General features: G+C 39.3%; 1 protein-coding gene across 1 annotated transcript; it reads left to right on the top strand.

Annotated features, from left to right (window-relative positions):
- The first annotated feature begins 1,886 nt into the window (after positions 1–1,886).
- Positions 1,887–14,984, top strand: engase (endo-beta-N-acetylglucosaminidase). The gene is made up of 14 exons (XM_062438953.1): positions 1,887–2,086; positions 3,290–3,369; positions 3,478–3,679; positions 4,804–4,952; positions 5,063–5,217; positions 6,569–6,717; positions 6,811–6,982; positions 9,644–9,750; positions 9,886–9,997; positions 11,198–11,385; positions 11,479–11,621; positions 12,703–12,802; positions 12,899–13,010; positions 13,820–14,984. The coding sequence occupies exons 1-14, from the start codon at positions 1,980–1,982 to the stop codon at positions 14,210–14,212; spliced, it is 2,169 nt and encodes a 722-aa protein (XP_062294937.1). The 5' UTR covers positions 1,887–1,979; the 3' UTR covers positions 14,213–14,984.
- The last annotated feature ends 660 nt before the right edge of the window (positions 14,985–15,644 follow it).

Here is a 15,644-nt window from a genome sequence, read left to right on the forward strand (position 1 = left end):
ACAAATAATAGCAGGCATAAAATAAATGTACTTTTTTTAGTTGAAATATTGTTTTATGAGTATATATTTACCAGTTTAGTGTTTTTAACGCATTTTTTATTTGTAATTTTCAGGTAAACTGCTATTCAACCTGTACCTACCAATGTACAGCTCAAGAACAGTATTCAATAAGATACTGTGAAGCCCAATTATGGAATAGAAATTTGCATTTACTAACTGATTCGCTGTCTTTGCACAAATACAAAATTAAACTCAAAATGCACTGAAGACAAAAGATTTTACATAATCCTGATTTAAAATATTTTTAATTTTTGAAACGTATAATGTTTGCTGTTTTGCTTTATTTTATTTTGCGATGTTTGTACATAATATTAATTAGGTTAATGATATGTAGCCTATGTGTATTTTGATATTTTACTTTGCATTATTATTGTTTTTTATCTCATATAAGTGAGGTTTTAAGATAAGCCCATACTTTACATTGTGTGTTGCATTCAACCTCCACTGTTACATATTGTAATTGTGTATTGCACATGTCACTTTTAATGTTTGATCTCATTTCAAATGTTATATCCCATTTCAAAACTAGGCCTATTATTAATCCATTCTGTAACCTAAATACATTTTCAATTACATTTTTAAAATTTTAGTAGCCAACTACTTTGTTTAGGCTATTTCATTATTTATTATTGGATCTATTGCTTATTACCTTTCTCTTGTTCTACTTTTATTCTTAAATGTTGCATTTGTGGGAGCAAACACCAACACACTATTTGTATGCTGCATACTCAGCTAATAAACACATTCTGTTTTTAATGTCTTATATCTTATTTATACGCTAAAGCACTTGGAACGGTTGAAAGGTAGAACTATAATAAACATGCCTTGCCTTCATTGCTAAAACTTCAGCTCACACCACAACTCCTTTCAGTGCTTTAGAACCTTAACCCCATCGCACCAACTTGGGCGAATGATAACATTCATTTTACATAATTACATCACTAAAATTACATGATTACATTTGAAAACCTGTTTAAGCTCAAATAAATTACGACTTCTTATAAACTTAGAATGTTTCTAGTGCAATTCTTCGACCGTAGCTAGCACATGTAAATGTATTCAGAGAATTTACACTTTTCTAGATAATTAGTTTATTCTTACAAGACCTTTTAAATGTAGTTCACTGACACACGTAATAACCTGTGTATGTCTATGACGTGATCTAAATACAACATTTACATACAGTAGGCCTACATTAAAACCTTAATCACAGACCTCACTGATTAATTGTCAGCTTGATCAACACACAGCACTGTTGTTTATGAGTGACAGTACTATTAGGCTAACAGTACTGTGCCTTAATGCTCCTTTGGTCACTTGCTGGGGACTAATCTCCTCCTCCTGAATTGCTCTGGTCTTGCACAATAACAAAAGACTGTCTTCTTTGTCCAGCTGGCTTCAGTCCATCCTCTCATTAACGCTAAACTGCACAAATGTCTTTATAACAAACATTAAACATAAACAAAGTCACTAAATAGAGCTAACTGCTATTTAATAGGCTAAAAACTCAACTTTAGTCTATTCTAGCAATTTATTTTAATAATGTAAGGTACAAACATGCAAAATAGGAAGTGTATATGAGTGTTTTTACATTGTCTGTTTAATAATAGGATTTTGCTGGTTGTATATATTGTCATTTATCGACATAGTGCTTTCATTGTGGAGAATTTGCCCGGAAATCCTAGCTGCAAATTGCTAAATGCTAATATGTATAGGATCAACCGGAGCGAGGAAATCTCGCGGGGGCGATTAGGATTAGAGTGTTATCGCACTAATCTCGCGAGAGAGAGCAAACCGTACCTCCTGCTGCTCCAGTTCAGCAGCAGCAGCAGCTTGACATTTGTGTCTCACTACTCTATATCCTTGTTCCTCACACAGCTTGTGAATGCTTCCATGCTTTCTCTGTCAAACGTAATGCAATGGAGCCGTCCGTGGATGTAAACAAGCGTTCCCTGAGAAGGAAAGGAGAGGACGGAGAGGATAACGAGGAAGTCGCCGTGAAAAGGGACAAAAGTGAAAGCAGCCGGTAAATCTTTCTACTTTTCAATGACTTCCAACACATTTTAACTCTTACTAACTGCTTGAGCTACAACTTTCAGTAGCAGTTTTGACAATATTAACCAACCTCAGTCACTTTCATTGGTAGCTATTAGTGAGTTAACCTACTGTTACTTTACATTTAAAACGAATAGCTCTATGTGTATGTGTTGTTACACTTTGAATCATTATCAATAGTGTTGCCACGTAAAGCAGAGGTAAGTAAGAAGGACTTTTCACAACCTGCCAACCTAAAAGTTGTTATTATCATTGAGTATGAACTGTTCATAAAGGTTATTTTAATATTTAATATATGAAATTTGTGTCAGACATTTCAACATCTCATTTACTCAAAGAGGAGCAGTAGTCATTTAATATTGCAGCTCCATAAAGTTGAGTTTGAGATTAGAATAAAATAAAAGTTGTGTGGGGGACATGAGCTTCAGTGCCCAGGGGCCCATGCGGGTACTAATGCAGCCTTTGGCAACACAATAACAATTTTTCATTAGACACCTACTCTGGTTATTATCCCCATCTTAAAATAATAATCACACCTCCAGTTCGTAACACATGGTCTCTTCTGTTATGAATATGAAGTCTCCAAGCCTAAGCTGACATTCCTATGATATCATCATGGTTATTTTCTCAGGCTTGACAAAGCTTCTCCACAGATGCATTATAATTGTGTGACTGTGTTTCACTTCCTAAACAAAATTCTTTCTGTCCTCTCTCATTCATGAGTGACCTACTGTGGAAAAAAGGCTTGTTGCATGCTAAATAATTATTGTATTAATAACAAACTAAAACAAACTGTCTGAAGAAGTCTTATAAACTAAATATGGTCTATTTTTTTTTTTACTGTCTCCATTTAAATTTATTTTGGAGAGATATGGAAAACTTGCTAAATGGAAAAATGTGTACCAATGTACAGATGAATGGATTTGATGTTATGTTATAATTTGTGTTCTATGGGATGTAAAGCAATATGACTGTTGGTAAATGTCACATACATTTCACATCTTAATTGAACATGAATTATTATTATTTATTTAGTATTATTTATGGGTTCAAATTGAAGTATGTTGTTTTAGTGAATAGGTTCAGTGAAAGGTGTAGAGTAAAAATACGGACTCATAAAAAACAAATGAGGAAAAGTGTTTTACTGCTCACATGTATGTTGTTCTTTCACCAGGTTGGAGTCTTGTTTGGATCAACCCATGGATTCAGGCAGCATCCATGAAATTATCAAGTACGAACCCTCACCTCTGCCAGGTTAGTGGCTTTATCACCAGTGGTTCAGTGTTGCATCAACAGCACACATCTGTTGTGCACAGCTGTCTGGTGAACACCAACTATCTTTAATTTCCTCTGCCTCCCCAGTCAAACTTTATGATGTTGACACTACTGAGCCCATCAGCTCTGGTCTTCAGACTTTGGACGAGCTGTTGTCATGGAGACGAAGCGATGCAAATCCCTTTAACGTGGCAGTTTTCCCTCTGGCGCCTCGGGAGCCTTCTCTGGCCAGTAGTCCACGTCGGACCTTGGTGTCTCATGATATGATGGGCGGCTACCTGGATGACAGGTATGGAAGTATATGTAGTGTTAAACAAGGAGTACAAAGACAATGGTGTCCACTGTCTGTATGTATGTCCTCGCATAACTCAAGAACCGTTCATCCGATCCACTTCACACTTGGTGTTTGTATTGCACGTTTAATCTGAACTATAAAATGAAGGTATGTCTGTATGTATTTGTGTCTTTTGCGTACCTTGAAAGCTGTTCATCTTATTGACTTCACACTTGGCTAGTGTATTGCTGAGGACTCAAGGAAGTGCAGTGTCCAGTGTGAAGTTGTTTGAATGAGCAGTTCTCAAGAAATATATAAAAATATCTCATCAACAACATTGCTTTGTTTCTTCTTCTGCCTGTTGAGTCAACAAATTCCTCTCTGTAAATACAACCCACATTGTGGTTGCAGGGAGGATTACATCCATAGTAATAGGAACTACCATAGAGAATGAAAGAGTTAGGGACGTAGGATGTATGTTCAAGACATAATCCTGCCTTTCATCTGATCGGGTAACATCGGAAAATTGTAGAGTCTACTGATAGTCTGCATGTGAAGCTTTTAGAGTCTAGTGATAGTCTGCATGTGAAGCTTGTAGAGTCTACTGATAGTCTACATGTGAAGCTTTTAGAGCCTACTGATAGTCTGCATGTGAGTCTTTTAGGGGACAGGCACTGTTCTCTTTAAGTATTAAGAGACCGGCCCATTCCAAACAGGCACTGCACCAGTATTAATAAACTGTGAATAAACAAGTGAACAGCGAGCCTCTCAGCTCTGTGTCTAAGTGTGGAGTACACACCTTTATACATTTTGGACAAGCAAACAGATAATTTGGCAATCACATCAGGCCTAACTGGAAATGGCTAAATGATGCGTAATAGTCAAATAGTGTTCATTAAAACCCATGAGTTATTTCCACCACATAATATTTATGTTTTAATATTTTGGTACCCTGTGAAAATAAATAGGAGCACAGCTAGTGATCAGAGCTGTACACCAAGTCAGAGAAAAGTTTTTTTTTTTTTACATGGCGTGCTCTAAAAAGAGAAACGTAGTCTTCTTACTGTCTGTCTTGATCTTGTACCTGTGTTCACATCCATGTTCTGTAACATCATATCATGCTTTCTTCTGTTGTTCAGGTTTGTGCAGGGGACACATGCAGAATTTCCATATGCCTTCTACCACTGGCAGTACATAGATATTTTCAACTACTTCACTCACAACATGGTGACTATTCCTCCTGCTGTGTGGACCAACGCTGCACATAAACATGGAGTCACAGTTCTCGGTGAGCCAAAACCCATGGTTTGAAAAAATTCAGCCGTCTCAATGAGGCTTCCTGTGCTTGTGTCTTCTCTGACATATGACATGTCATGCTGTGATTGGCCTGCTTTCCAGGGACGTTCATCACGGAGTGGACAGACGGAGGCGTTGCGTGCGAGGCCTTCCTGAAAGATGAGGAGTCATACCGAGCAGTGGCCGATAAGCTCGTCCAGATCAGCAACTGCTACGGCTTTGACGGCTGGCTCATTAACATAGAGAACTCCCTCAGTGTGAGTACACAGACCTTCACTGCTTACATTTACATGCTTAGACATTCTAAACATGTGCTTAGATTTACTTTTAAGAAAGTATTTCATCATTTTTCATCAGGTTCTTGGTATATGTTGCAGATGTTGATAGATAAACCAACATCAAAATGTACCAGTTTTCAGCCCCTCACTTGTGCACACATCCTTAGGAGTCAAATCCGTTCATACTCCAGGCTTCAAGAACTGTATGCATTACTCCAAAACATCACAATTCCTGTTAATTTAACAGAGTTTAACTTATCTGTTAAAACAGCATATAAGTAACCTGAAAACAGCTGTGCAGTGAGATCTGGTATACTTACACTTGAAATGAGTCATTACAGAGAAAGTTAGAACCAACAAGATGTCATCATATTCAAGTACAGCCACAACGCTACAGCATGTTCCCACATCTGTGTTTACACAGTGCAAACATGCATACCTATAAATGCTGCTTCCTGTTTTGTGTTCCTGTCATAGATATTTTCTGGCTGTACTTGACTTGTATTACTCATTGTGAATGTCATGTACTCGTATTTGTATGCATTCCTGCAGCTCTGCAGATTGTTATGACTGCGGAGCTTAGTATTTATAAGCCATCATCAAATTTCATATATATAAGACACAGAAAAATGTGTTAAAGAGAATGACTATATAGTGGTATATATTGGGTGCATTACAACAGTATAGGCGATCACAGAGGGCAGGAAGGGGCTGAGTTTAACAAGGCTGTCTTGGTGTCCAAACGTGCAATGATGAACAAGCCTATTTTTTAATCCATTCACATTGATTTCCACTTGCACAGGGCAATATATATGATATTAATCCAAATATTTTGATATGAGACTAGATATCGTCTCATATTTTTGGATATCGTAATATTGTGATATGGCTTTTTCTGCTCTTAAAGGCTGCATTACAGTAAAGGTGATGTAATTTTCTGAACTTACCAGATTGTTCTAGCTGTTCCATTATTTGCTTTTACCCACTTGGTCATTATATCCACATTACCAATGATTATTTATCAAAAATCAGTGTTTAAATACTTTGTTGAAGCACCAACAGTCATCCCTACGATATTGTTGCAATATCGATATCGAGGTATTTGGTCCAAAATATCGTGATCGATGATTTTGTCCATATCGTGTTATAGTGTTGAAAATAATTGGTTTGATTTTTAACTTCAGTAAGTGTTAATATGACTTATAATTTTCCTTCCATAATGCTCAACAACAATAAAATTCACTCAAATAGAACACATGACGTAACAGCAGACGGTGGTACGTAATATCCTGTGAATAGACAGATGATGTGTGTTTCCCTTTGCTTCCAGGTGGGAGCAGTGAAGAACACGCCTTTGTTCCTGCGCTATCTGACAGACCAGATGCACGAGCGAGTCCCTGGCAGCCTGGTCCTGTGGTACGACAGCGTGATCCAGAACGGGCAGTTAAGATGGCAGAATGAACTAAACCAGTCCAACAGGTAGACAATGGAAGAAAAGTATCCTAGATGCCTGATTTTGAGAATTTAGTCCGTTCATTAACAGCAGGGCTATCAAACACCTCTCCATAACAGGATGTTTTTCGATGCTTGTGATGGCTTCTTCACCAACTACAACTGGACGGAGAAGAACCTGGAGTTGATGAGGGACTACAGTGAGATCCAAGACCGCCAGGCTGATATCTACGTTGGGGTGGACGTGTTCGCCCGAGGCCAGGTGGTGGGAGGAATGTTTGATACAAATAAGGTACGCAATGGAGATAATATGTGTCTGTTAATGAATATGAAGAACCTTGTGTTTGTCTGTAACCCCTCAGATTTATCTATGGTCTACATTTACTCAGCGTCATACATTTCACGTATGCTTTATGTCACTGTTCTTGCTAAATGTATAGATACAGCTGTATCCAAGAGTTTTGAATTCTCTGCCACCAAAGAGGTTTTTGATCAGGCACCAACCAAACTCTATACATTTTGTAGTATTTGAAAAAATTCACAAGATATCACTTTTGATTCATTAATTTATAGGGATGTCACGATCTCGATTGTAAATCGAATATCGATCGAAATGATGTCACGATCTCGACCTTCGAAATCAAAGGAGGAATCGAGGCTGTAGCCACGCCCCCAAAGTCACATCCAGCAGGCGAGTCAAGAGGGGGGAAAAAAACAGACGTGCTGAAATGCAGCGAGACATTACATCCTTTAACCTGAACCTGCAGCCGGTAAAAAAAACACCATGGTAACCGCTGATAGAGGACACACATCAACCAAACTCGAACTGGTTGTCGGTCCGGTGGGGGGGGGGGGGGGGGGGGGTTGGTCTAATAAGCAGCAACACAGAGCTATCAGGACGCTGTGCTCTCACACGCGCTGCATTGCACAAACACACACGTGCGCACAGATACTCTCTAGTGCACACTCTTGCTCGCTCGCTGCAGATTCCGGGAGATAGTATGTAATCCAATCTCCCTGAATCAGGGAGACTACCGCATATTGATAGCGTCTCCATGACGCCCGCAAATGAGACGTATTCTCCCAGAATCTGGAGTGAACGAGCAAGAGCGCGCACTAGAGAGTGACAGCGCGTGTGTGTATGTGTTTGTGTGACTATAAATGCAGCGCGTGTGAGAGCGAAGCGTCCTTATAACTCTGTGTTGCCGCTTATTAGACCGATCGCACCCCCCGCCCCCGAACAGACACCTAGTGTAACCCCCCACCCTCGGAATGGACCTCCCTGAAATGACTTTCTGCAGGTTGTCTGCACTAAAGCAATAACCAGCGCTGTAGGGGTATTTGTAGCACCAGAGATGCTACTGTTAGGATACAGTTAGGACAATGTTAGGACGGTTAACACACTTAATTGTTCAGGGATGGCTATGGACATTAATGATGATTTAATTTAGTTTTTGTTTTGTTGTGAACTTGAATATCATCTAATATGAAGAGTGCACACTGCAGTTACTAAAGGGTCACTAGATGATTCTTTTGTTTACAGTAAGTTTCCAATTGACTGCTGAAACAAGTAATTGTTACATTATATTGCTAATAAATTATTTAATTTTGACAGTAGGGCCTTAGTGTGGTACATTACAAACAACTGATGGAGATTATATCACTCATGATTACTCTAAAAATGGCATCTGTGCTAAAAGGACCCCAAAAAAAAGGGATTGAGAATCGAATCGAATCGAATCGTGACCTTAAAATCGAAATAAAACCGAATCGAGGATTTGGAGAATCGTGACACCCCTATTAATTTAACAGTCCAGTTAGATTTCTGTAATGGCAATTGTTCAGCTTTCCATTTCCAACTGGACAATTTCCAGATGTCATTAATACACAGGTATGTTTGGAGTGATCTCATGCAGACCCAAAATAGCAGATTTTCTAGTCGTGGTTGCAGTTTGTTATTTATTGAGGTTCTTGTACAAAGAGACAAACATACCAGTTTGTTTCCAGTTCTACAAGCTATAATGTGTTGCTCTATTCCTGGTCTGCGGAGAACTAAGTGTGCTCCCCCCTCCTGTGCTTCCTGTCACCTACACTTTACACTACATGTACAACCGTGTACATCTAATGACCGCCACCCAGTGTCCAAAATAATAATGCAAGATGGAGCTAAACAAAATAATATGGCATGCCAATAATAAACATACATGGCTCCTACATTTTCTATAAATTCTCTCTCTCTCTGCATTATGGTGTAAAAGCTGTTTCTACACACAAGAACACTATTCTGGTGGAGAACACAAAGCCATGATTACCCATCATTCCAAAACATGATGTTCTCAGTGATGGCTATCCCTGATTTCTATACAAACTAACACAACTTCAGCTATAAAGGTCAACCTTACCTTACTTTACCAGACCTAACTCAAGCAGGTTTCATAGCATACTGAAATAAATGGAAAATGATGGCAAGAATATGTTAGAATCACCAAACGCTGCTAGTATACCAACAAATTAAATGCTGGTACTCAACTTAGACTATAAACGTCCAGGTTCAAGTCATTTTTGGGTGTTTGGCAAGATGAGAGGAAACAAGGTGCAACAAAGGTCATGGTTGACCTAACCCCTGAGCTACAGACTGTTCTCTTTATTCATCTAGACTTGAAACTAAAACTTATTTTCATGTCAGGCTACTGTTTTAACAACCTGGTTGAAGAACTTGGGTAAACTAACCAAACCTTGAATCTGAGCTAACCTTTAGATTTTAGCCGGTATCTCTACAACTACTCTTGCCATGATTTTTTTTTAGAGACCTTCATGGTGCCAAGAGAATGAATCTTAAATAATTGCCATGAAATTATCCATCCATCCATCCATCCATCCATCCATCCATCCATCCATCCATAATGCAGCATATCATTGACAACATCCATCTCCTTGTGTTGCTTCTCTGCAGGCACTAGAAGTCATCCGAAAACACAACTTCTCTGCTGCCATCTTTGCTCCAGGCTGGGTGTACGAGACCCACGATGATAAGAGAGAATTCCGCAAGAATCAGGACAAGTAGGTTCAACACAACACTGACTTAAATACACACATAACCATTGGCTTAGGAAACGGAAAAAGGCAGTGTGTGTTGGTAAATAAATCGATTGATAGATTTAGACTGAGATGTTTTTGAAACTCTCTGGTCTGCAGGTTCTGGCGTCTTCTGTCAGACTACCTGTACGTCCATCGACCAACATCACCGCTCCCCTTCATTTCCTCCTTCTGCCAGGGCTTTGGGAAGGCTGTCTACTGGAGAGGACAGGTACTGAATTACATTACATTTTAAACGTTGTTCTGTTGTGGCTGTGCTTTTATTCCAAGTATCTAGTTTGGTGTTGTTGATAAAATCACCAAATTATCAGAGGAGTGACACAATTCCAAATCCCAGTTTCCACCAAAAAATCCCAATCTTGCTTTCACACAGCTTCATCTGAATGAATCACCAGTGCACTGTGTGTGCTGCGCTCGCCCCCAGAATACCACACGGATGACTAAAATACCAAACTGCTTACTGCTTGAGTGCTGCAGACCTAAATAACCCAGAATCCATAGCTAGCTAGGACTACCTAAGATAGTCAGCACACAGCAACTGACCAACTTCAGTTGAACTTCTACAATGTGAAATTTTGTTAAACATTGATAACTGTAAGAAAAGCGAGGGTAAATATTTGGCCATCAGTCCTCAGCAGCGTTATTATATCACAGCTGATTTCAGCTTTGGCGACCAACTGTTTGAATGAAAATTCTGACCGTGTCTGAAATGTTGGACCATTAGTGACAGCTGCTACAACCCACGTCTACAAACCAGTCAGAATGTGTCATGAAATGCACTCTGTTTTATGCCAACATTAAGCACCATCTTTTGATAAAGTTAAAAAAAACAAAAAAACAGACCAGTGCATTAGCAAAAGCTTGCTCAGTCAGATTTTATTATGTTTAGTTTAGTTCAGTGTGGTCACTTTAAATGAATGCAACTCAAATACACATGTAAATAAATAAAGTAAATAATCATATATCTGTGTTTTCTTCATATCCTTTAGAAACAGTGGCAAACCAAAAGGTATATTCATTTTTTGAATAGATCTTTATTTACATAACACGCACAAGATCTGAGCTGTAGTGTGCTTTTGTGTGTCCAGCTTCTGGGGTAAACTTCAATTACTATTAATCCAGTTTTTTACTAAAAAAGAATCACTCCTCACATCTCTGATTTAGATTCCAGCTGATAATAAAATGTTACTTCTAGTATACAAAGCTCTACATGGTCCAGTACCTCTGTGACACACTAGTTGGATGTAAGTGGATATAAGTCTTCCTGTCAGACCTTTTAAATCATCTGCTACAAGCCTACTGGTTGTTGTTAGGGTTATATTAAAAGCTGGTGAAGCTTTTTAATGTTTAATATGTGATGCTTTGGATGTGTTCAAATGTCAACATATTTTGTTGTTTTGTGTGTACACAGCGTGAGGTCAATAGGAGCTGGTTCAACCTGGCGGCCCAGGAGATCCAGCCTCTGTACTACCATGAGGAGCTGGAGGGTGGGGGCTGGCTGAGGGGCCGTGGCTGCCCTGAGGACGCCTGGAATGGAGGCTGCTCACTGCTGCTGGAAGGCCTCATCCCTGCTTCTCACACAGCTTCAGTGTCTGCCAAGTATGTATGTTTTCCTGCTCACAATTACTTCAGTTTCACCTGCTGAAGAAAGCTAGCGTGTGATCTGCAACAGGTTCTTTGTGTATCTCTCAGGATCTTCTCCCTCCATGTACCTCTTCCACACAAGACCCTGGTGAGCCTCATCTATAAACCTTCTGCTGGGATCACCGTGTCCCTGGAGCTCAAGACATCAGACGCCAGTCTCTGCACACACATGGGAGCCCAGGATGTCGAACGTGAGTTTCTTACATTTCATCCGTCATCCACAACCCCCACAGAGCAGCCCTGCAAAAATCACCCAGTTATAATTAAATGTTGGGCAAGAGGCATGATTTTATGGCTCTGTGTTTAGTGGCTGAGGGAGCTTTTTAAAGTCTGAGGAAATAACCCTCATGATGTCATAGTGATGTCATCAGGATGGAGGTTGTGGTTTCACATTTTTAACAGAAAACCCATCTTACACATGGCGTTGTAAAGACCTGAGCGTTTACCAGGCAGGGAGGGTCCGATTACAGGCATTATTAAGTTGCATTATAGGAAGTGTAGGATCCAGTGATTTTGCAGCTTGGCCCGTAGTAGCAGAAAAAAAGTTTGGATATCTTTGGACATTCTTTTTAAAAAATCTGTCTCTTGCAAGTCCCCCAACTTCATGGCAAACATTATAAGAGTAATACTAAAACTCATGTTATAGAGCCTTACCGATATATCGGTCATCCGATATTATTGGCTGATATAGGCAGCATTTTATGTATATTTAATCCTTTTTCCTAATTCAAGTTTAATATATTCATATTCAACTCCTAGTGAGGTTTACTGTTTCAGTGCACTGATGCCATTTTATAAAAATTAAATGTATTCTTAAACTTTAAAATATCATGTCTCCATTGGTAACCACATTTGGGGAAGACAGTGTGTTTATGTACCTATTCTGTATATATAAAAATATTGTCCGATATATCAATATCGGAATTTTTTTATTCCTTAATATGGGCATGGTTATCAGCCCCAATAATCCAGTATCGGTCGGGCACTATTATGTATAATCACAAAGAAGTTAATCAGATGGAGTAGAACAGGTAGATTGATACAGCATTTTGGACATGATCATTATTCGGTATTCATCAAGTTGAAATGAGCAATTTACAACAAGTTGAAGAGAGTTTGATGAATCTGACTTGAAACACTTGTAGCCTCACAAAAACAAAATAAGACAGGTTTAGATTAAGAGTACAGAATTGTTCTTCCATGTATTTTTTGGAATATCTAACCTCAGTTGTTGTCAAGCGCTAACTGTTTTTGTGTATTTTGTGTCTGCAGTTACCAGCATGTCTCCTGAGGTTCTGGATGAGGGTCATCAGCTGGTGAGCCAGTTCTCTCAGCTGTGTGGAGACTTTAATCCACAGGGTTGGGCTGTCAGGTGAGGCACCCTAACAGCTACGTTCACAGACTTTCATTACAGAGTTGTCGTAATCACTTAAGTTTTTCTGTCCTCTTCGCATGTCGCTGTGTGCAGGTGTTCACAGTTCGAGCTTCGCGGCTGCGCTCTCAGAGAAGTTTGTTTCAGCATCCAGAGGGATGGAGAGCCCCAGGACACACATTTCACCTGCAGGGTGGGAGAGATCATGGTGAGACAGCGACTCTGATAAAAGCTGCCACTGTAGATAAATGTGTTGAATTGGGTGACAGAAGATCCTCTAACACAGGTAAACTATTCCATAAAGGGCTGTGTGCCTGCAGATTATTGTTCCAACCAATCAAGAGCACACATGATTCGACCAATCAACTGTCTGAAGACTGAGATCAGTTGATTAAATGAGTCAAACCCTGGTGTGCTCCTGCTTGGTTGGAATGAAAACCTGCAGCCACATGAACCTTACTGGAATAGTTTGGACATGCCTGCTCTAATGGGACATGTTGACCTTTCCTGTACAGCAGTACACATAAACACACTGTTTATTATTCATAATACTGTTAAAATGAACTCCTGCACTGACATTTCAACTGCTTTCATTTCTTCAATGGAATGAAACTTCAACTGGCTCCAGTTGTTTTCACTTCCATTTCCAGGACAGGACTATTAACAGTTACTTTAAATTATTTCAATATTTCTATCTTGACTTCTACTACAGCTTAAACTGTGTCAGTGTTTCCTTTCAGTGTTTACACTTCAAATTTCACTTCAAATCCTTTCAGGTCTCAGTTTTTCACCTTTTTACAACAACAAAAAGGTTTTTTCCCCCCAACTCCTCTCAGGACTTGAACTTGTACTAAATTTTCATTTGATTCAGTGTTTATATTTAAGCTTCAACGTCTTCCAGCACTTCAATTTTAATGGCTATTTCAGCTTCTACTGGCACTTCAGCTGTTGCAGGATTTTCGACTTATATTCATCAATGTAATACAACATTTGCTCCTCTGTCCCTCTCTCTACAAGTTCCTGGATGTAGCCGGTCTTCAGGTACCTCCCGAGCTGGTTCAGGGTTTGTGCATTTATGACATTGTGTGGCTACGCGGTTCCGGCACCTCTTCCTCCCCGGTCCTCCACCTCAACGCCACCCTGCGCTGGGAATACCCGACCAAACTCGTACGCCACTTCAAAGTGTACTGGCGACGGCTGAGAGGACCCGATCCACGAACCCCTCCAGGTCAGCTGGTTTTGGTGGGCTTGGCGTATTCAAATCTGTTTAGGGTAACAGAGCTGGCGGTGCCGGACCCCCCCACACTCCTGGAGCTGGTGGTGGAGCCGGTGATCAGGAAAGGCTTCCTGGTCCCAGAGAGCCACTGGGGAAGAAGAAGCCTGAGCTACGCAGAGGATTTCACAAAATAACTGTTCACACGTTATCAAGCTACTTCTCTGTGACTCTTCCATACATGGTGCTACAACTGTGGCACTGATGTAACACTCAACATTTCCAAGTGGGAGCATTACAATAGCCTTCAAGGATATGGAATGAAAGTCTGGGAATATGGAATGAAACATATTTATGATACCAAACTAGCACCATGTGTTGTTTCAGATATGTAAAGTCAGCTTATCAAACAGGTCATACATAGGTAACAGTGAGCATTTATATGCCACTCTGTATACTATGTACTTTTTAACAACAAGGACCCATCACCCAAATGATTTTTTCAAATGTGATATTATATCAACAACTAAAGTGTCAGTGGCAGCTAAAGTGTGATTAATGTTTTAAGGTTATTTATACTGTAAGTAACTTTACAGCACTTATATTTTAGTCTTAAATACTGACAATCAACCGAGACACAGTGTGTTGACTTTTTCCATATTTAACCAAAATCATGATCTTTCCTTAATGTGAACCAAAGTGTTTTTGTGGCCTAGACCCACCACCAACCAGGGATGCAGGTTGCAGCATATAAACTCCAGTCTAGTGTCAAAGACCTGCTTACCAACCACTGCAACCACATCTGTATGAACACAAAAGACAATAAACATTTTCTGCACTGCAATTATGTTTCCTCAGAAGCTATTTAGTAGCATATACAGTGGCAACAAATAAACACACACACACACACACACACACACACACACTGTTTGTCCAATCAGCATTTTCACTTTCATTCCATATTCTCAAATTTCCCCATTAAATTTTCCATTAATTTAACAAAACGTCAAGCCATGTTGTGACTTCTCATCACTGCCATGTTGCAATATCAGTGATGTTATTGTTAATTGATCATCTACATATACTGTACAGATTTATATTGACTTAGCATGACTTTTATACATATAAATGCAGTCAAGAAGATGAAATATAAATCATTAGAATACCAATTATACATTTAGTATAGCTCAACTAGAGCCTGACTGATACTGGATTTTTGGGGCCGATACTGATACTGATATTAGGTAGTAAAAAAAAAGGATAAAATATACATAAATGCCTGATGCCTGTATAACTTTATGTAATCGCATATCAGACAGCATATACACATACAGTGATGGTATCGGTGTATATGTCGTCCGATATGCACTTAAATATATAATATGTAATTATATAATTTTTTAAGTTATATAGTCTGACCAATATATCAGTCGGGCTCTAGTATCAGTAAATCATTATATGTGGACTTGGTTCATTCCTTATGCAGTGGTTGATCCACAAGTGTGCTTTATAAACTGTATGTTAGCAATATGTATAGAATAATTGAGATTACTTGAAGTGCAGTTATTGGCTTGTTGGATTTGTAGTTATGCAAGTGAGACACTGTATGAAATGGGTTTGCTAAGCTCC

Source organism: Scomber scombrus, chromosome 18 (assembly GCF_963691925.1).
Source record: "Scomber scombrus chromosome 18, fScoSco1.1, whole genome shotgun sequence".
In the NCBI taxonomy this organism is placed as follows: Eukaryota; Metazoa; Chordata; class Actinopteri; order Scombriformes; family Scombridae; genus Scomber; species Scomber scombrus.

Bases quoted from the DNA above. Each gene is read 5' to 3' on its own strand.
- engase (XM_062438953.1), top strand. From the start codon at position 1,980: ATGGAGCCGTCCGTGGATGTAAACAAGCGTTCCCTGAGAAGGAAAGGA. The intron at 3,680-4,803 runs GTATGGAAGTAT...TCTGTTGTTCAG, and splicing joins GGCGGCTACCTGGATGACAG to GTTTGTGCAGGGGACACATG. The intron at 11,622-12,702 runs GTGAGTTTCTTA...TTGTGTCTGCAG, and splicing joins GGGAGCCCAGGATGTCGAAC to TTACCAGCATGTCTCCTGAG.